General features: G+C 35.6%; 1 protein-coding gene across 1 annotated transcript in view; it reads left to right on the plus strand.

Moving 5' to 3' along the window:
* Window positions 1-21,794, plus strand: part of thbs4a (thrombospondin 4a) — a gene marked incomplete at its 3' end in the record, with an annotated part of 33,060 nt that extends 11,266 nt beyond the window's left edge. The window contains 13 exon segments of the mRNA NM_001114424.2: window positions 30-104; window positions 194-373; window positions 2,531-2,635; window positions 4,728-4,835; window positions 4,916-5,075; window positions 7,145-7,263; window positions 10,468-10,520; window positions 10,593-10,774; window positions 12,410-12,637; window positions 14,811-15,007; window positions 17,380-17,552; window positions 17,646-17,785; window positions 21,168-21,794. Coding sequence (NP_001107896.2) covers window positions 30-104; window positions 194-373; window positions 2,531-2,635; window positions 4,728-4,835; window positions 4,916-5,075; window positions 7,145-7,263; window positions 10,468-10,520; window positions 10,593-10,774; window positions 12,410-12,637; window positions 14,811-15,007; window positions 17,380-17,552; window positions 17,646-17,785; window positions 21,168-21,211 — 1,764 coding nt within the window.
* Between the last annotated feature and the right edge of the window lie 1,016 nt (window positions 21,795-22,810).

Below are 22,810 nucleotides of genomic sequence, written 5' to 3' on the forward strand. Positions count from 1 at the left end.
AACTAAAGTGTTACTTCTTTTCTTATCAGATCTGTAATGACATTGATGAGTGCCTTGTGGATAACGGTGGATGCACGCCCAATTCAAACTGCCATAACACAATGGTAAGATAATAATATTAAGTACGATCTACATGTGGCTGAGGTAAAGTGCAGTAAATGTATTGACTTGTGAAAGTGTTGCTGTACTGTAGGGAGCGTTTCACTGTGGAAGCTGTAAGGCCGGCTTCACTGGAGATCAGAACTCTGGCTGTAAAACTGCTGGCCCCGATGCTGTTCCTCCGATGGACAGACTGTGTGGAAATGGCCAGCCAAACCCCTGTGACATCAACGCCGAGTGTGTCGTGGAGAGAGATGGCAGCATCAGCTGTGTGGTGAGATATTGACCATTAAGACTGTTGTTTCCTTTTTTTAAAGGTGATGTATGTAATTTTTTACTCTGTAAGTCATAGAAATACTATAATATGTTTGGAGATATTTGAGAAACATGCTAAGTGAACATATTTTAGAACGTATATCTAAAAATAATGCCAGTTGTGTTATACAATAATATATACAATATATATACTAAAAACAAAGTCAGTTATTCAATGTGACAACAAGACAGAAACATTTAAATACAGTCATTGCGGAGCACAGAATAGTGCACTGTGCTCCAAAAGAAATGTTAAGGCATACAAATCAAATATAATCTAATTAATACATATTAAACCTGTCAATCAGTATAAATGTGAAAGTGATTTATTATTGTAGACTATGTTTATTTTATTTTCAATATCCGAGGTGCTGCAGTATGGCAATAAATGTCACAAAAAAGGTATTGAACTCACATTGGCAACATTAAACAATGAATAAATCGCATAATCAGTACCTGAGGTGATCATTGCCACAGAAGTGTATGTATGCTGCTGTTCAGCAGTGAGGTATAGTAACTTTCTCTAAAATAGAAATTTCAGGTGATGGTTTGGACAAAAACATCTCATAAAACATATTCACTTTGTCGCGTTTGGTCAGGGCACTGTGTAGGCTTGATAATCTAGTATGGTCACTACTGTTGGTATCATCAATCTCGTAATTTGTGTTTGCGTGGAGTTGTTGAGGAGGAGGGGCAGGGTGAAAAAGTGCAATACCTAGTTCAACCATTGGGTATTAATTTTACATACTGCACCTTTAAGAAAACATAAAGGTAGATGACCAGATTTTTCAAAGTCAAATACTGAATCCCAGTTATGTAAGGAATAATTGATTGCAAGGTTTAAATTATTGTAAAATAATGTGTTTTATTGTTCTAATAATTGACTATGTTTTTTTGTTTAAATAATTAATTGATTCTTATTTTATAATATTTATAGAATAATTCATAATCAATTATTCTGCTTATTTTACAGATCTAAAGGCGCTGTTCAGATGTTGTATTTCTAGACATTGGTTAGGTGTTTGTCCTCGTGTCTTGAATTTGTTTCTCATGCATTTTATCCAAAGCATTGCTTGTTGAAGGCTGTGTGAAAATTTTTCTTTCATTTGTTGCATTGATATGGCTTTAAATTAAAACACTAGTGTGCAAACACTAAACATTGCTTTGGTCGGCACTAGATGAATTTTAACTTTGTTGAACTAGAATTATTATACTAAAATGAAAATGTTTTCACATAAATAAAAACTAAACTTAAAATAACAAAACATCAATAAAATAAACTAAAGCAAAACTGTAATGTACAGCAAATACAAAAAATAGGAATAAAATAAAAATTAATTCAATAATGCAAAACTGTAATAAGCTTGATTCGGTCAAGACTTTGCCTGGAACTGCTTTAACTGTGTGAGCTGTATCCCTGCAAAATGATTCCATAATTGTTCAACAGCCAATCAGAATCATCTGTTCTACAGCCCTTTAGTAAAAATAGTTGTTTCTACTGCAATGATGTGCTGTTAAATTCTAAATAAATAGTGGCTGTCTTGGTGGGGGTAGTAATTTTCAAACACTAAATGAAACATCACATGACTAACAAGTTAACCTTTGTGTCTGAATTTACATAAAATTACACATAGGTCCATAAAGGACAAAAAAGGGTCCAAAATCAATCAAAAAATTATAACTACCACACATTCAAAAAGTTCACATTTTTAACCCTCTGAACTATACAAATTTGTTTCTGTATGCTAAAAGCTTTGGGGATTATAGTCTTGGAAAAGTCAATGACTAAAAAAACAACAACAACTGTAATTTTGATGTATTGTTTTGTGCAGTCACAACACTCACACATTGCAATGACATTAATGGCAGATATTGAATAGACTATTTTCTCATGACAGAAGCATAATACTAGCACTCAGTAATAAAGACATTTTAGAAAATTGAAATGAGGACAAAACATGACTTCTTTCTTTTCTGAACACAAAGTTGAGCTGAAATATGGGACTTTCCTGAGAAATGTGGGACATCTGGTCATGAAGGAAAGTCATGAAACAGTTTGTCTTGGTGATTCTTATGCCTTATGTCATAACATGTTTTATAATCCTGTTGTTATTAGTGCAAAATTGGCTGGGCTGGGAATGGCTACGTTTGTGGAAAGGACACAGACATTGACGCCTATCCAGATGACATACTTAAGTGCAGAGATGCAACCTGTAGAAAGGTAAGATTCCTGTTAGCTGCTATTTCAGTTTTTATATTATGATTTTTGTTCAATTGTGATATCAAACCAGAGATACTTAATTTATCTTTAAATCTTTGTAATACAATTCAACAAGAACACTTTCGTTTGGGGTAGTTCACTATTATCAGTAACTTTTGCTGCAGTAAACTCCATTATTAATAGTTATTAAGGTAGTATTGTATTTTAGAGCTTAAGGTATTGTATTGGGTTAAGGTACAGCGGTTCCTGGAGGGCAGAAGCTCTTCAAAGTTTAGTTCCAACCCTAATTAAACACATCAGATCAAATGAATTGAGTCCTTCAGACTTGTTTGAAACCTACAGGTAAGTAAAGCAGGGTTGGAACTAAACTGTTCAGAGCTGTGGCCCTCCAGGAACTGGATTTGACACCTGTGGATTAAGGGATGTACAATATTGTCATGCTGAGTAAGTCATTACATACATATGCCTCATAAGTAATAAATTAAAAACCAATATTAAAGTTAATAAGCAAATAGTTCAAAGTGAGAATGAAATCTACAGCATTTGTTAATTCAAGTTAATTTACAGATATACAAAATGACAGTTTTTGTATAAAAATGATTTCAGGATTTTTAAAAGGCTCTTTTTCTCACTAAGGCTACATTTTATTTGATCAAAAAAGAACAGACTTGTCGGCGCCAATAGCCTAGTGGTTAGTGTGTCAACATATAGCACCCAGGTGCTTGCGGCGACCTGAGTTCGATTCCTGGCTCAAGGCCCTTTGCCGATACTTCCCCTCTCTCTGCTCCACTTATTTACTGTCTGTTAATCTCCACTGTCCTGTCAAACAGGTGAAAACCCCTACAAAATAATTATAAAAAAAGAAAAGAATTCAGTAAAACACCATTATTTTAAAATGTTATTAAATATTCATTGTTATGATTAAGAAATAAAGTTTAGTATTTTCATGCATTTTAGAATCTAATTTATATGCTGGCATAGCTGAAATCTTTGTTTGTTTTCATTATCAGTATCCATCAGAAATCCTTTTAATAACCAGGATACTCTACTGATCAAACAGATCTATTTGACACTTAAATACTGTTTAGAATTATATAAATTATTAATTATGGTATAATGAGCATTATTAATAATGTTTATTAGTGTTAATTAGTTTATAGTGTTAATTCATTCATGTTAATTAAATCCAAGTCATTTTGACAAACTTTATATTGTTATACCATTTTATTGTTAATGTTTGTAATGAAATGTAAATCACCGCTCTCCACGGTGCTGTGACCAAATTTCTTCAAATGACAAGTCCAAAGAAAACTGTAAAAAATGTAGGGTTCCACACAATTCATTCATGTTGTCCCAACACAAATTGATTATGTTAACAAATTTATGTGGATTGAACATTAATAAAATTAGTTGCCCCTATGAAATCTCAAGAATTGTGTTGTTTAAGCTCATTTTAAATAAGTAGTTTAAATGAGTGACTGTCTAAAATTTTTTGAGTGATATCTGCTCTCAATATTTAATGAATCACTGGAGAAAAGAAAAAAGCAAACAAACATTTTGGTCGTGTGCTATCATCAGAGTAATGATCCTTTAACTCTTGCTGCTAAAACACTCAGTGATGCCCTGGTCACACTCAAGTTTGTGCATAATTCTGTTGTATGGTGCTGCAAAAAAGGTGCGGGATTAAACAAGATGATTTGACACAAACATTGAAAAAGCGAGCGATTAGTCCATGTTTTAAATTTCTGTCCAGAGAGGTCATGTTTTGATTTTTCATGGGTCTCACATAGTCATGTGATGCAATTTTGCAGGTCAGAGTTCACCAAGCTTGAACTTTGCAATGCAGCGAACTGCGAAACTTGTCGCACAAGCTTGTGTTTCGGGTCTGACACATTCGTGTGCGTGTGAATAGAAGTCTATGGGCCAAAAAGTCCAGTGTGACGCGGCTAAAATAAATATATCACATAGAGAGTGAGTGTACGTAGAAATAAACATTATTCAAGGAAACAAAATTCTGTTATTTTCTGGTATTGTATTAAGACGAAACCATATTGTAAAGCGTTGCAAGCTTATCTCACTTTTTATTTTTCAGGATAACTGCATGTTTGTTCCCAACTCTGGCCAAGAAGACGCTGACAGGGATGGGAAGGGAGACGCGTGTGATGAGGATGCAGATAGTGATGGCATACTTAATGATCAGGCACAGATGGAACAAATCTTTCTTATAAACAAATCTTTCCTTCAGATGAGAAGCTTACATAACTGTCTATATTCCTACAGGACAACTGCTGGCTGACGCCTAACATAGACCAGAAAAACAGTGATAAAGATCTGCATGGTGACGCATGTGATAACTGCATAGAAATCAAGAACCCGGACCAACGTGACACAGACAATGATGGACTGGGAGACGCCTGTGATGATGACATAGACGGGGACGGTAATTTCAGATTAACTCACCATCAAGTTTATTTTTTTCTGTTGAACACAAAAGAATAAATATTCAAGAAAGTAGTAACCAGACAGTTGATGATATATTGACTTCTATTAATCAGGTTTCTAACAATTATCAAAATATCTTCAACTGAGTTTGTTCTAAGATCTGAGAAAAGTTTGGAACAACCTAAAGGGATTGTTCACCCAAAAATGAACATTCTGACATCATTTTCTCACCTTTCAAACCTTTTTTTTGCCAGTTAAACACAAATATATTTTGAAAAGTGCTGTAACCTGTAACCATTGACTTTCATAGCATTTGATTTTTCTCTTTGCCAATGGTTACAGGTTTTCAGGTTTTTTCAAAATATCTTATTTTCATTCATTCATTTTCCTTTTGCTTAGTTTCTTTATTTATCACGGGTCGCCACAGCGGAATGAACTGCAAGCTTATGCAGCATATGTTTTACGCAGCAGATTTCCTTCCAGCTGCAACCCAGTACTGGGAAACACCCATACATTCTCACATTCACACACAAACTCATACACTACGGCCAATTTAGTTCATCAATTTACCTATAGCGCATGTGTTTGGACTGTGGGGAAAACCAGAGCCCCCGGAAGGAAACCCATGCTAACGCGGATAAAACAAGCAAACTTCACACAGAAATGCCAACTGACCCTGCCAGCACTCGAACCAGCAATCTTTTTGCTGTGAAGCGACAGTGCTAACCATTGAGCCACCGCACCATCATATCTACTTCTTTTGTGTTCATCATAATAAAAAACTCATTAAGGTTCGGGGTTGAGTAAATAGTGAGTGCATTTTAATTTTTGGGTGAACTATTCCTTTGAGGGTCAGTGCATGATGTCATACAGTAGTTTAGTTTAAAAAATATTAAAATGATCTCTTTAATCAAAGTCCCTTTTAGGCAAGTAATTTTACTTGGCAGCCATCTTTGAAATGCCTCTTGGGCAGTATGATCGGACATTTTGTTTGAATGGGGAAACATCAAATTCTCCAAAACTACTTGCCAAGCTTACTATTACATTACATATTATGAATTACCAATAAAATTAAACAACAACTGTCTATTTAGTTTCATTTGTAAATGTTCTTATCACACAAAATCTGCAGAAACTCACATCTGGTTCGAGCCCCTCCCCCGGAAAATTGTCATTCTATAGCGATCGCTGATTGGCTCCTGTACTTGAAAAGCGGGGCTTCATTCGCCATATTGACTGCTACACTTTTCCCCATTCAAAAGCATAGAAGTGACATGTCTTGTGTATTCTATAGTCTGTGCTTTAATTCAGGTCTTATTTTGTCAACTTTATGTCCTCTTCTTTGCTGCAGTAACATTTCACGTGTCATCCGGCTGCTAAGTGGCCAAAGACACATTTTTATTCATAGAAATGGGGTGATGTGTTTTAAATATACTTTTTGCCCTTAGGGCCTGTTTTCTATCTGGATTTTCCAGAGCTTAGGTCATTTTTATGAGGAAAAACAGAAGCTACTGTGTTTTAAAAGCTCAAATTAGAGCGCTCTTTAGTTTGCGCGGGTCATGTAAAACTGAAGTGACCTGTAAAGATATTAGCCGCGTTTACCGCACCACACTGATCATTTTCTTTTAAATGCACAATTATTCCTTCCAGTCTGAAATGTGTAAAATCGAGTCCAGGTGTTGTTTGACATTTAGGGTCTGCTCATCAAGGCAGAAATCCAGACACTTGATTAGATGCTTTAAAGCTTGGTCATGGCTCCTTCGAGCGACCACATTTCCACAGAGATTCCAAGCCAAAAGCTGCTGGCATGTGGAAACTATTCCACAGAAGTCTTTTTTTCTGAAACACTGCCACCTTGTGACATAACCGCACACAAAGATGTCACTGTATGCAAGTCTAAAACAGTGCAACGCTTTTCTGCTAATGGAGTTTGCTCCATTCAGTGACATTTTAGACAGGATACCTCTATATATATTTGTATGATGTTTTCCTTTGAAACACCAGAGCTGCTTCATTGTATATCCTGGCTGAATGCATCGATGTATTTTCTCTCTGTACATCTGACAGGTTTGAAGAATATCCTGGATAACTGTCAGAAAGTTCCCAACCCTGACCAGAAGGACAAAGACCATGATGGTGTTGGCGATGCCTGTGATAGCTGCCCTGATGTGCCAAACCCCAACCAAGTGACTATTCTATTCTATTCTATTCTATTCTATTCCCGGCTTTATCAGGGGTTATCACAGCAGAATGAACCGCCAACTACTCTGACATATGTTTTACACAGCGGATGCCCTTCTAGCTGCAACTCAGCTCTGAGAGTACACACTCTTCCCATATGCACACTAAGGCCACTTTAGTTTATCAAATTAACCTACACTCACTGGCTATATTATAAGGTACACCTGTCCAACTGCTCGTTGACAAAATTTCTAATCAGCCAATCACGTGGCAGCAATTCAGTGGATTTAGGCATGTGAACATGTTGAAGACAATCAGCTGCAGATCAAACCGGGCATCAGAATGGGGAAGAAAGGTGATTTAAGTGACTTTTAATGTGGCATAGTTGTTGAAAAAAAAAGAGAAAATCCAGTGAGTGGCAGTTCTGTGGGTCCAAATGCCTTGTTGATGCCAGAGGTCAAAGAAGAATGGCCTGGCTGTACGAGCTGATATAAAGGCAACAGTGCGTCAAAAAAACACTCATTACAACCGAGGTATGCAGAAGAGCATCTCTAGTTTTCTTGCCACACTTTGGGCCTATATTTAGTACCAACTGAGCATCATGTCAATGCCACAGCATACCTAAGTGTTGTTGCTAACCATGTTCATACCTTCATGACCACAGTGTACCCATCTTCTGATGGCTACTTCCAGCAGAATAACGTGTCATGTGATAAAGCGCAAATCAAATGGCCTCCACAGTCACGAGGTCTCAATCCAATAGAGCATCTTCATCATGGATGTGCAGCCGACAAATCAACTGCGTGATGCTATAATGCCAATATGGACTAAAATCTCTGAGGAATATTTCCAGTATCTTGTTGAATCTATGCCACGAAGGATTAAGGCGGTTCTGAAGCCAAATAGGGTCCAACCCAGTGCTAATAAGATGTACCCAATAAAGTGGCTAGTGAGTGTATATGACATGTCCTTGGATTATGGGGGAAACCAGAGTACCTGCGCTTTTAGATTTCAGATTACTTTGCTTATAAAATTAATATAAAATAAGTAAAAATAAAAATACACCAAATATATGTTCTAAAGGTACCACAGAGTGCATTAATTCAATTAAATGATGTTAAATTGTTCTCTGGTATATAAATAACAGATATGAGACCTAGATAAATTCTGAAATTCCCAATAAAAGATTAAATATTCTCATTTATAACCATAGGAATTACAGCTAGAATGAAAAGCTCACTTTTGACCATATTTTTTTTACAAACAACAGTTGGGAATATTTTTGATCTTTGCTCTGACGCTCTGAAGATCATGTGGATTACACTGCAATACAAACATGCAAATAATCACACTTGAATTGTCAAAAATATATTAATAACTTAGTAGAGTAGGTTCCTTGTTAACAATCTTTTTAAACAAAGTTGTACAGAGGTTTAATTTGGCTTGAAGTAATTTAATGAGATATCTTTATGCGACTAGGGTAACCTAGTTTGCTCTTTTGTAGTTTGGACGAAATAATCCATAAAATTTACAATAAAAAAATGGCAGCTGTGGTTGCCATAATTTTTTCATTAAAATTTGGTAGGAACATAAAAAGACGGTAACACTTTTTTTTGTAATTGACCATTTGAGTATTAGAAGACTGCCTGCTTAATAACTGTTGATATGCTCCTTCAACACATTTAACCGACAAAGAACTTCAAAAAACTTTGCAAGTACATGTCAACTTACACTAACACCAACCCCAACCCTAACCCTAACCCTAATCTAATGAGAATTAGTTGGCATCTACTGTAACTTAAATTCAACAAACGGACCATCAAAATAAAGTGTGACCAATAGGCATTTCTGACTTTAAAAGGTCAATTACTATATTACATTAATTTATAGTAATACACCAATGTACTAACATAAAAGGTGCTCAGTGTCATTCACACAACAATTAAACACCATCATGGTAACACACATAAAAATAAAGTAATAGGAGACATTATTTTTCAACATTAGATAAAAATGAAAACTCTAATGTACACAAATCATGAGGGAAAAAAAAAAACATAGTAATTTCAACAACAAAAAACGCATAAAAAGTGCCATGCAAGGAATTATGGTAAGGTAAATTTGAAGTTATTAATTGTATATATTAAAGAAAACTTACTGTTAACCAGGTTACAGAAATTTACTGTAGCATTTTTACAGTTTTACTGTTGAAATCACAGACATTTCATACAGTAGGCTAAATTTATTTGACAAAAAGAACAGAAAGAGATGTATTTAGTGATGCATGTTAAAGCTTTAATTGATATAAATACACAGCCAGAAATTAATACAAAGCTCCATATAAACTGGTGTCCTTTTATTTAAGACAAATATAAAAGTGATAAGACTCAATGCATAAACATGTATTAAACCCTTCTATTCAGCAGTCTACATGTGTTTGTTGCCTCATTAAAAACATACACAGCTAATTTCAGAACATACTGCACTTATTAAAGGATACATTAATAAATGGTGTTCATTTTAATTATTCTTCCTGGACGATAATATCTGTTTTGCTCATATTGATTTTTCTCCATTTCCATGTGCTCTTATTATTTGGTTATATGGTTAGGTATATCCAGATTGTCATTCTATGGCACTTTTAAGATTTAGGATCTAGAAGATTTATAGGAAATTGATCAACCCTTAATCTGTGAATGAACTGTATACCTACCAGATTTATTATAGTTAATTAAAAAGGCAACATCCTCGTTTTCATTTAGTTTGACATTACTAAACTAGGGGAAGTAGAGAAAATGAATAAAAGCATTTAGACAATTATAAGGAATAAGATAGGATAAACTTGATTAATTTCTGAAAGGGGATGTACATTCAATTCAATTCAGCTTTATTTGTATAGCACTTTTACAATGTAGATTGTTTCAAAGCAGCTTCACATAAATGGTCATAGTAACTGGATCAGGGTGGTTCTGTTTTTAGTGTTTACATCTGTGATCTATGAGTCCAAAACTACTGATCATAAGAATTCCCATTATTATGATGGCATGAAATTTGCAAAAAGCAATGATAAATGTGAATGCAAATTAATGTGTATTATTATTATTATTATTATTATTATTATTATTATTATTATTATTACAAAGTTGTGTATGCTGTATTTTATGTGTATATGTTTTATATTGTAACTTGTCTATTTTTTTTCTGATCAGTCTGATATAGACAATGATCTTGTAGGAGACACTTGTGACACAAATATTGACAGGTAGAGTCTTATTTACTTTTTTCTTTATATTCAGTATAAAAATAAGTTTACAACTAAGATCTTTTGTTCCAGTGATGGAGACGGTCATCAAAACACCAAAGACAACTGTCCAAACGTCATTAACAGTGAGCAATTGGACACTGATAAGGACGGGCTCGGAGACGAATGTGATGATGATGATGACAATGACGGCATTTTGGATGATAATGACAACTGTAGGCTGGTGCCAAACCCAGACCAGAAGGATGAAAACAGTAGGCTACACTAAGTTTTACTGGTCTAAATCTGAGATCAATATTAGAGAACAGTCTTCAATTTCCTAAATTGGAGGTCACTGCTTATTTATATTTGAAATAATTTTAAAAGCAGTTTATCAAAGTATTGCATGTTATGTATGTTTTGACAGAAATGAACATATGTTATAACCAACCCAGGCTCATGCTGATTATGTACCTCTATATACTGTACATTTCTGGAGAGAGAAAAATTCATCCCGGGAGCTATTACTATAGTTATTTTGCAGTTTTAGTTTTAGAAAATCCGCCAGAGACCGCTGTGTATCTTCTTTCAGATCTCAAATTTGCCAAAAACACCATGTGTGCCTGCTGTTGTCACATAAATTCATCCGAGGCTGCTGTCGATTGACTGACCAGTCAACCGATCCCCCCACCCTCCTCTCTCCCTAAACCCAACCAATAGGATTTTAAAAAGCAGATGTATATGTCGAGCTACCAGACAATCAGGTAACAACGGAAGAGTCGTAAGCTGGTAACCGAGAAAATGAACGGTGTCATACCGCCCCATGTTGTTCGTTTTAAAGACGAAATGGCAGCCATACCTACTTCAGGCTACATAGTTCATAATCTGCCAATTGCTTAGACTCATTCCCCAAGATTACCATTAACAGCAGGCTATGAACACCCTGATAAACCCTAAATGTCTTCAAAATGGGGAAAACTACCCAGATATTGGTCCAAAATATGATTACTTTTGCTGCTGCTGAATTTTAATGCCGTATTCATGCTATACTGTATAACACAGTTTTAGCTCCAACTCTAATCAAACACACCTGAACAAGCTAATCAAGCTCTTACTAGGTATACTAGAAACACCCAGGCAGGTGTGTTGAGGCAAGTTGGAGCTAAACCCTGCAGGGACACCGGCCCTCCAGGACTGAGATTGGTGACCCCTGGTATAACAGAATAAGCTATAAGCTATAAAAAAAGAAGCACACATTATTGCTCATGTAGTCTATTTGTAGACTTTTTTTCCTGTTAATATTAATTATAAACAATATTTTGTATATTTAAAGCCAAACGGAGGACTTTTTAAATATATATTTCTAGAATGTCAAATCTTTACAATATCACTAACACATCGAAGTCCCCCAAAAAGCCTGGTCGTCCACAAAAGGCCAAACAAAACATTCCCGAAAAGCAAATGTTGTGTGGACAAAGAACTGGTCCAAAGGTCAATTTAGAAGTAAAAGCATATTAAACTCACTTGGGTGTGATGGGAAATGTTATTAAGCTAGTAAATATTCCACTCAACAGTGTGTATTGAAGTTTATTGATATATGAGTGGAAGCGAATGTTTACCAGTTTATCATTTCTTTCCCTGCATCTATTGCCCAATCTTCTGGCTAAGAAACTCCAGTGCAGATCAAGACCCTAGTGATGAGTGAATGATGATTTTTTTTTTTTCAGAAAATGTTTGCAAATTATTCTCCAATTTTGATCTCTGCTGTAATTAAATAAAATGCTAAATGCTTTAAGTACAACTTACGTCATTTTTGAGACCATTGTATTACATTTGGCTTCAAAATTTGATACTGGAATCAGATCTGATAAAAAGAGAAATCAAGTGATTTTGCTCTTTGTGTTTGACAGATGATGGAGTAGGCGATGTCTGCACTGGAGACTTTGACAAAGACCATGTGATCGACAGGATCGACACCTGTCCTGAGAACGCAGAGATCACACTGACTGACTTCAGAGCCTATCAGACTGTGGTTCTGGATCCAGAGGGAGAGGCTCAGATCGACCCTAACTGGGTTGTACTTAATCAGGGGATGGAGATTGTGCAAACCATGAACAGTGACCCAGGACTAGCTGTTGGTGAGTATGCTTATTTTTCCCCAAATCCAGTTAAAATACAAGAATAATCTTGAGTATTTCCATAGTCAAAGGAGCAAATCCAGCCTTGGAAATTTATACTGGTCATGACTTCATTTTTGCAGAACAAAAACAAATATGTTTGACAAAATAATCAGTGTCTATGATATAATGCAAGTCTCCCAAAAACTCTCAGAACAGACACTTCAAAAAACACCCAGCACACTGGTGATTTAAGCACATCTTGAGTGGATAATTACAGTGTAAGAACTTTAAGCTTCCCACTGACATGTAGCAATACTTTACTTTTTAATAATTTTTTTTTAACATGGTAATCAACATAATAAATCAAATTCTCAGAGTTAGATCTGCCAGTTAATACATTTTCATGCCACTGCTGAAAATAAACTGATTTATGAATAAGTTTTCTTAAAGAGCACCAATTTTACCCCTTTTACAGGATGTAAGTTTTTGGTGTCTCCAGAATATAAAGTTTCAGCTAAAAATATCTATCATATAATTTATTATAGCCTCCAGAATCTGCACATTGTAGTGTCTGAGTATACTGTAGCTGTTTTTGTAGCCTGTGGCTTTAAATAAAAATGCCTCTCCCCGCCCACCGTTCCTACTCATGTGTTACATCAGATAAACAGCAGTCAGTGACAGAGACAGACTCGGATGAAGCTGAAATACAGCTTATTATTTAAAAATACCAATTTTATTTGATGTATTTGTGGTCTAATTTATTTAAGCCTTTATGAAATGATGAGTCACACAAAATGCCATTTGCAGAACACACACAAACACACACACACATTAGCATTTACTAACACCATGTGGCCGTGGTGATTATAGCGGTTAAGAATTAGTGATTTTACTGTCTTTTTTACAAACATGCACTGTCTTGAAAATGTTTTAAACTTGAAAAATTTATAAAATCACAGAGAGTTAGAGCAGTACATTTTAATCCCAGTTTATTTGCAAAAAAAAAAAAAAAATCTGTGGACATGTGTAGACATGTTTTCATAGAAACATGGTGCCTGTCAATTAATTCGGTGGGAGGGGAAAACTGCACTCCTACGTCATGTTGAGCCTCAAAGTCACTGGGAGTTGGGTCTTATTTTAACGTCAGGAAATTTTAAAAAAGAGACTTGTTGGGTTTTTATCACTCCAATATGTCAGTGGACACACTATAACTACACACAGTTTTGTCTAAACAGCTTAAAAGTTAATTTTCTTCATAGGTGCCCTTCAGAGGGTTAGTTCAGGGCTTAGTTGTTTCAATTATTCATCTTTGGAACACTAATTAAGATATTTTAGGTGAAAGTTGAGAGCTCCCTCATCCTCCATAGACAACAAGGTTCCAGACTTATTAAAAGTTCAGAAAGGCACTAAAAAAACTTCCTCAAAACAGTTTGTGTGTCTTCAGTTGTATAGTCTGAATATTATCAAGTTATGAGAATCTAAGCAGCATTCATGAGCACTGTGCAGTGATGTATACCCCATCAGTGACCCACACGAGACATCCTTTATTTGAAACAAAGCACAGGAGTATCTGAGGTAATATGTCAGAAACACGGCAGAGCACTGCACAGGAACACCAACCTGACACTGAAGAGAAGAAGGCGTCATAGTGGCGCAGTGGGTTGCACGATCAGTGTTCAAGCCTGATCCATCACTAAACTGTTGATTAAAGTTATTATTTTCATTTTAGATCCGCACAAAAGTATTCTTGTAAGCATGATCATTTTCTGTTTAAACCACTGAAGGCATATAGTCTGTTTTTAAGATTTAACAGTATGTGAACTTGTGTGTTGCTTTTGACAACCTCATTTCTACTTGACATTGACATAAAACAAAGCTTAGTTTAAAACTCATTCAATTTGCCATCTTTTTGTTCTTTGTGTCTCTCATTTAACTTGACAAGGCTTTGAAACACATGCAGATACTTTAATTCGATGCAGTTACAATATAAATTCTAAAGATTTTTACAATGTTTTACAGAGTTAAACTCCAGTTGGCAGAAATGATGCTTTGTAGATGAGAAAGTCTAAAATGATTTCTCTCTCACACACACACATACCTATCCTTAACTTGCACTATGAAGTCACTGTTTCACATGAGAATGAAAGTGTTGTTGTTGGGATGAGTGATGGAATCTTATCACTCCAAACAGGATACACTGCATTCAATGGCGTGGACTTTGAGGGCACCTTTCACGTAAACACAGTGACGGATGATGACTATGCAGGCTTCATCTTCAGCTATCAGGACTCCTCCAGCTTCTATGTGGTGATGTGGAAGCAGACGGAGCAGACGTACTGGCAGGCAGTGCCCTTCAGAGCTGTGGCAGAGCCTGGCATTCAGCTTAAGGTTCCTGTATTGTTCATCTCTATTACTGTCTGAATGCTCCATGTGTGCTTTTATCATTACAGCTGCTCCGCTGAGCCCACAGTAGACCTAGAATTATGACTTTGGCCAAAATCTGAAGCATGCAAAAATACTTAAGACGCTGAAGGCAAAAACACAGCTTTTTTCATTCAAGCAATTGTCTGTTTTAAGATTTTGGGCCTTTTGGCCATTTCAGTTTAAGGTACAGAAAACATGCAAAGTAAACTTTTAAGTGTTTTTTATGTCACACTTTATTAGTTGGCATCTGTAGATTTCAATAATAATACATATTTTATTTTATTTTATTTTTTGCTCTGAGCCCTAAATCTCCACTTTAGCAACACTTTCATGAAACTGTTTAGTTTATCCACAAAATTTTATTCTACAACAAGTTTAGATGCAAAAATCTCTTAGTGCCGTCTGAAAATTTCATTTAAAATGAGCATTTTACTAAAATGAGCATTTTGCTGTGTTCTGTAGTTTCACTTTAATGGCAAACAATCTGTTTTTCCCATGGCCTTTAAACTGAAACAACTGACCAAAAACAAAGAAAATGCTCATTCTAAAAGAAAAGTCCAGATGGCACTTCAAGTTTTTGCATCTGCGCTTTTCAATTTTTTATGTTTTCAATAATGAAGTTATGAAAAGAGATTCCAAAATTCCCCTGTGTAAATCTGTTTGACTCTAAGGGCTCTATTTTTAAATATCTATGTGCAAAGTCTAGCATTTAGCATTTAGGGCATGTCAGAATCCGCTTGGTATTTTAAGGGTGGCAAAATAACCTTTGTGGCCTGGCGCATAGTCTAACAGGGTTGAGCTTATTCTCATAACGAGTTATGGGTGTGTTTTGAGAATAAACCAATCAGAGTCTCATCTCCCATTGCCTTTAAGATTCAGTTTGCTATTTACATGGCAGACTTGTAAGTGGAAAAACTGAATGCTTCACTGGTGAGAAATCTAAACAGACCATTTGCAGCAAGGATGAAGACTGAGCCTGCTCCAATCAGCCTTTACTTATTTCTCTTTCTCTCCTTCGTGGATAAGGAAACAGTGTTGTACGCACAGACATCCATCAGCCTTCATAATTAATTTCGTTTGTTTAGCACAAAAATTTATTTCTAAACTATTTATAAATTCAGTTCTAAATAACGAAGTGTGGTCAAATAACTATAATTATTACATAGTTATATCCAACTGATTGACACATTATTGTGTCATTTTTGTGTGTCACGTTTAATTTTGAAGTCATAATTTTGGCCATATTTTCTGAATTATGGAGTGATAAAAAAAGATTCCCAAAATCCTGTCTAAAAACTCTTAACTCAAAAATGTCAAAATAAATAAATACATAGTACATTTTGACATTTTTTAGATAAGGATTTCTACACAGTTTTTTGGTGAATCTCTTTTCATCACTCCATAGTTCAGAAAATATGGCCAAAATTATGACAATGTTTGCATTTCTAGTATATACTGTAAAAAAAAAAAAAAAAAAAAAAAAAAAATATATATATATATATATATATATATATATATATATATATATATATTTTTTTTTTTATATATATATATATATATATATATATATATATATATATACACACAGCTCATGCTGTGGGGATGTTTTTTCAGCAGCAGGAACTGGAAGACTAGTCAGGATAGATGAAGGCAGCAATGTACAGAAACATCCTGAATGAAGTCCAGGATGGACTTGATAAGGTTCCTGTATATATCCTTCAGAGTGCTCTTGACCTTAGACTGGGGCGACGTGCCATCTTCCAGCAAGACAATGACCCAAAGCACACTGCCAAAATATAAATGGAGTGGCTTCACAACAACTTGAAGAATGTCCTTGAGTGGCCCAGCCAGAGCCCAGACCCAAAGCAAATCAAATATGAGATCAGAAAGTGGCTGTACACAGTTGCTTCCCATCCAACCTGATTTTGCTTGAGCGGTACTGCAAAGAGGAATGTGCAAAAAATCTCAAAGACGTGTGCCAAGCTTGTGGCATCATATTCAAAAAGACTTGAGACTGTAATCGCTGCCAAAGGTGCATCAACAAAGCATTGAGTAAAGGCTGTGGATACTTACATGTGATTTTTCAGGGTTTTATTTTTTTATAAATTTGCAACGATTTAAAAAAAAGCTCTTTTTTCACATTGTCATTACGGGGTATTGAGAGTAGAACTTTGAGGAAATAAATGAATTTAATTCATTTTAGAATACGGCTATTCACCTGCACTGTTTTGCTTAAACCAATATTACAGCTGTTATTTTGCTCTTCAATCATGTCAAAATAAGGATTGATCATTCAAACAAAAGCAGGCACGGGTGAATATATTGTACTTTTCTAGGCTGTAAAGTCTAACACGGGGCCTGGGGAGTTCCTGAGGAACTCGTTGTGGCACACAGGAGATACAAAGGAGCAGGTGCGTCTGCTGTGGAAGGACCCTCGTAATGTAGGCTGGAAGGACAAGGTCTCCTACCGCTGGAATCTGAAGCACAGACCCCAAGTGGGATATATCAGGTTAGATGGAGATGTCTGACTTTACTGGATTTGAATGAAAGGGGTAGTTCACTAAAGTATAATATATATTTAGTCATCTTTGTTTGTTAACAGGGTGCAGTTCTATGAAGGCACTGACCTGGTAGCAGATTCTGGAGTGGTTATTGACACCAGCATGAGAGGAGGTCGACTCGGGGTCTTCTGCTTCTCACAGGAAAACATAATCTGGTCCAACCTGAGATACCGCTGTAATGGTGAGAGCAATGCTTATTGCAATTACGATTGCACCCAGGGTCGAGGCTAGTAATTTTGAACTTTATGAATGAATATTTGAGGTTGAGTTAATATGATTAATACTAATAAAGCAGATCTCCTGGGCCCCCAAAGCACATGGGCCCATAGAACTGTTCTAACTTCCTCCTGCTTAGCGGTGGCCATGGTTAGGGCATACTAGAAAGTTATTGTAATACCATATGGCAAGCATTTTACCATTTATAAGTTAATTCAAAAGTGCACTAAGCGAATTTTGTCAAACAGTGTTTATATTTGAACACAATAGAACAAACATGCCCATAACTCAGTAAGTTTCATTTTGATATCTGGACTATTGTTACTAGACACGCCCCTTACTGCTGATTGGCTGCAAATGTATTTAAAAAGTTAGGCCCAATCCCATTTCTATGTTTGTACCCCTACCCCTTGAAACAGATTGTGAACGGTGGTAGGGCTTCAAAATTGAACCCTAATAAATGGTACAGCCCTACAACACCTGCACATGCTATCATATGTCTTCACAATCTCTTACTTCACATGAGATCAATGATCGTGCTGCTGTAGTTATTCAAGTTGTTAATTTTTTTTAATAGTTATCTACAGGAAATCACTGAAGGCATATATTATGATATCATAAAGATATAATGTGGCAATAAGATCATAACTATACTGTGCATTTACACCAGGGCCATAATTATCTATGTAAACACACAAAAAACTACATTAACATTACAGCAGACACTGTTAAAATGTCATTTCCAGTCACTAGACTTTTCTGACAGGGTATGTGAGTGTCATCGAGTGACAGCATGTTATGGGACTGCTATATAGGAGTTATTATTGTAGATAGCGAAATTTAGCGGTTTTAGCATAACTGTAAAACACGAACATGGTTATGAATGTATTAAAACATGTGCTTGTTTGTTGTAAAAATTTGTAATAATTACAAAAAAAAAAAAAAAAAAAAACACTAATTAGTTTATCTCTTTCCATCTGTGTGCAGCCATGCTGCCATTGTAGATGGTGTTATCTAAGAACTTTTAATACCCTTTGGTTTTCAGTGTAGTCCTGGAAAATTTCAGTTTCAAGGGGTAGCCTTTCAACTTAGCCCTATGCCTTTAAACGAATGAGAATTGGGAAACCTCTACCCCTTCTCGTGAAAGCGCAAAATGAGGGGTTGGGGTAAGGGGAAGGGCTAAGGGGTAGAATTGGGATTGGGCCTAAGTCTCTATTAGTCTAATTGCACTCTTTTGAAAATGTTGTTACAGGAAAAATACAAAAAAATTTAAACAAAATAAAAACCAAATTGTTGCTTAATGGACAATACGTCTGGAATGCACAGCCTACCTGGCCATCCCAAAACCACTGCAAGTTAGTGAGTAGCCTACCAAATCATATTAAACGAGCGAAAGGTCAATAAGCCCACATCTGAGAACAAAAAATATATTAAAAAATATTAGGGAAATGAAAACCCTTCCCCTTTGCTGGAAACTGGGTCCATTACTGGAAGCAATTGACTCTGATTGACGGAGAAAAAAGGGGCTACATTTCCTTCATTTCATTAAAGTTTCTTAAATTAACATTTGTATACATGACAGAAATCCAAATTTAGATGACACAAAGTAATCAAACATTTTGTTTTGTTTTTAACCAACCAGCAAAAACAATGTATTCAACAATTTATTGAGATGTAAAATAATAGTGTATAGACTTTATTGTACTAAAAAATTCAATTAATCTTTTGTTAAAACTACAAAATGTATCATTTATTGTTCCCAAATGGTTAAAAATAGCTTGAATTCTTACTAAATTAACGTTTTCGCAGTAATGGGGTTAAACGTTGCTTGCGTTCAGTTTCCTGGTTAATTAGAATTACAAATTTCAGATTCTGTAATTCCGTGACTTGCATATTTGCACTTTGTGATATCAATAAAGAAATGGAGTCTATATTGTGCAGACCTAACTTGAGTTTACTCATTCAAGTAGACTATTAGTTGACTAAAATAGGGAATTGTGAAATTGTGGGCATAGGGAGCAAGTTCCAATAGTAGTTACATCTGCTTTTACTCATTTGCTGTTTTGAGGCCACTGTTGAGTTTATTCATAAATAAAGTAGTAACATTTCAGTAACATAACAAGTATTTCCCGTTAGCTAATCAATAGGTACCAGTATCTTGTAAAGTACTTATGATGAATAAATGCTATTATGTATGTTTAATAACTGGGTACCTAAAAATAACTACCACACTTCCTGACTAAAGTCTTGTCATCGATCCCAGCTGTAAGAGCTACAAATAATAACTTGACTTCTAGTTGATCATTTGGAAAAGTGGCAGAAGGTTGATTTTTCTGATTATTATCTGTTGAACTGCATTCCAATCATCATAAATACTGCAGAAGACCTATTGGAACCCGCATGGACTCAAGATTTTCACAGAAATCAGTCAAGTTTGGTGAAGGGAAAGTCATAGTTTGGGGTTACATTCAGTTATATGAGAAATCTTCAGAGTGGATGACAACATCAACAGCCTGAGATAAAGACAATTGTGCTGCATTACATTACAAACCACAGAAGAGGGCAAGTTCTTCAGCAGGATAGCGCTCCTTCTCATACTTGAGCCTCCACATCAAAGTTCCTGAAAGCAAAGGTCAAGGTGCTCCGGATTTGGCCATTCCAGTCACCAGACAAAAACATTATTGAGCATGCCTGGGGTAAGATGAAGGAGGAGGCACTGAAGATGAATCCAAAGAATATTGATGAACTCTGGGAGTCCATCAAGAACCATTCTTTGCCATTCCAGATGACTTTATTAATAAGTTATTTGAGTCATTGCAGAGATGTATGGATGCAGTCCTCCAAGCTCATGGGACTCATACAAAATATTCATTCTTTTTCCACTGCACCATGACTTTATTTTCTATACTGGACATTATTTCTGTTAACTGACAGAACTTTTGCCTAAGCAAAGTCAGACCTTACTGTCCTAATTAAATAATTAAAAATCAAGGCATGATCATAATTTTGGTAAAATGACTAATCTAGAGGCTTTTGCCTTTCATATAAGCCACTTCTGATACCAAATGATCAACTAAAAGTCAAGGTATTATTTGTTGTTGTTAAACTTGGATAAGTGATGACTTTTGTCAGGTAGTGTAGTGTATAAAAATGCTAAGTAGTCAGAATTGAAGTACAGTTACTTCAGAACAGAAATAAGTGGTGGTATATAATGAAGAAATACAATTAGTAGATATTTTTAAATAGTCATATTTGGTTTTGTTGACAACGCTGCATCCATTATTACAGATGCAGTTCTTATTCATTCACATGTTTATCCTAATATGCATTATTTTTGACATTTACAGACACAATCCCTGAATACTACATCGAGGAACAAGACCAGCAGTAATAAGACTAACAGGAGAGCAAATATTAGTAGCAGCATCCACAGGAGAGGTTCCAGCACCACAGCAGATGTGAATGACATGTTGGGTATTCTTTCGTCCTATTAAACAAACACTATTTACTGACTTTTTGTATTGAAAACACATATCTTTCTACAGTTATGCTGAATTTATACTACCTGCCAGAAACGGCTTGTGCTCTTCTGCACTTCAGGCTACAGTTTTAATAAAGAGGATAATAAATTGTGAAAATCTGTGACAATGACGACTGTTAAAACTAATTCAGGTTTGTCATCACAGGAATAATTAACCTTTTAAACTGCATTAAACAAAACACACATATACTCTTCAATGTATTTCTTAAAAACTTCTCACAAACATCAACAATTATTTTGTACCGAAATTTAGTTACTGGCAATGTGTAATATTTCAATAGAATGCCTGATAAAGTGTTAAATAAAAAGATGTTGCATGTTGCTACAATTCCTAGACATTGTATAGAATGTATTATTTAGGCAAAGTGTCAAAAGACTACAACAAAATCTGTTATTGATCACATAGTTCAAAGTGCAATGAATATGAAATAAACTTTGGTCACTTTGGTCTTGCACATTCATATTTCATGAATTAGTGAAGAATTGCTAAATAAAAAGGGCATGATGTAGTTACCAGTGAAAACAAGTAGAATACAACTGGAATGAGCTACGTGTTGCAGCAGGGAAGACTAGAATGACATGTTAAATTGTACAGATGTTGTGAGAAGAATTATGGCAATATTGTCTGTGATATGGTAGAGGACATACCTGTCAACACTGGGATGTAAAAGTAAGAGATAGCACTCCGCACAGATCCATAATGAAAGCATTTGATTGCTTTTCTAACTTTTCATGCTCATTTAAAACAAAATTTGTTGCGTTTAAAAGAAAACTCACCAAGATTAAGACTTTAGATAGTATTATTATTATTGTGTATATGTCTGTTGAAACATGCACACAAAACCCAGAGTGTTCACTTTCACTACACTTCAAATCGCATACACAGTATCCGTTTGGAAAATATGGAGCGTGTCTGACAGTCATGCACCGCTACATGAACTGACTGTTTTGAGGAATGCTTAGAAGGGGCAATAGCGCCTGTAAAGGAAAGGAAGGGAATCCCACCGTTTTTATATTTATTTCAAGGTGCTTTTATGCCTAAAAAAATGAAAATGAAATGCTTGGTGTTGGGGATGAAGTGTCTGAATAACACAGCTGAGAACTGGAAAAATAACTATGCACTGGATTTCGGGCTGCTGCGATCGTATACTATACCAAAGTCGGCGACCCAGGGGTTTTACAGACTGTACCAAAAAGTTGAGGACCGGTGTTGGGGGTGAAATGACAAAATGGGAGACTCCCAGGAAAAACAGAGAGAGTGTTGGCAAATATGGAACAACTTTGCAGGATGATCGTGGGATAGAATTGTAAAATATGTGAGAATCGAAGGAAATACAGGAGGGTTGATGGGTATGGATAGTGTAACCTCGTACCTGCAATACGCTTATCTTACAATAATGTTTAACACTTGTGTACACCGACTGCCATCTTCGAACAACGACCCAAGCA

The sequence above is a fragment of the Danio rerio genome, chromosome 5 (genome assembly GCF_049306965.1).
Source record: "Danio rerio strain Tuebingen ecotype United States chromosome 5, GRCz12tu, whole genome shotgun sequence".
Classification (NCBI taxonomy): Eukaryota; Metazoa; Chordata; class Actinopteri; order Cypriniformes; family Danionidae; genus Danio; species Danio rerio.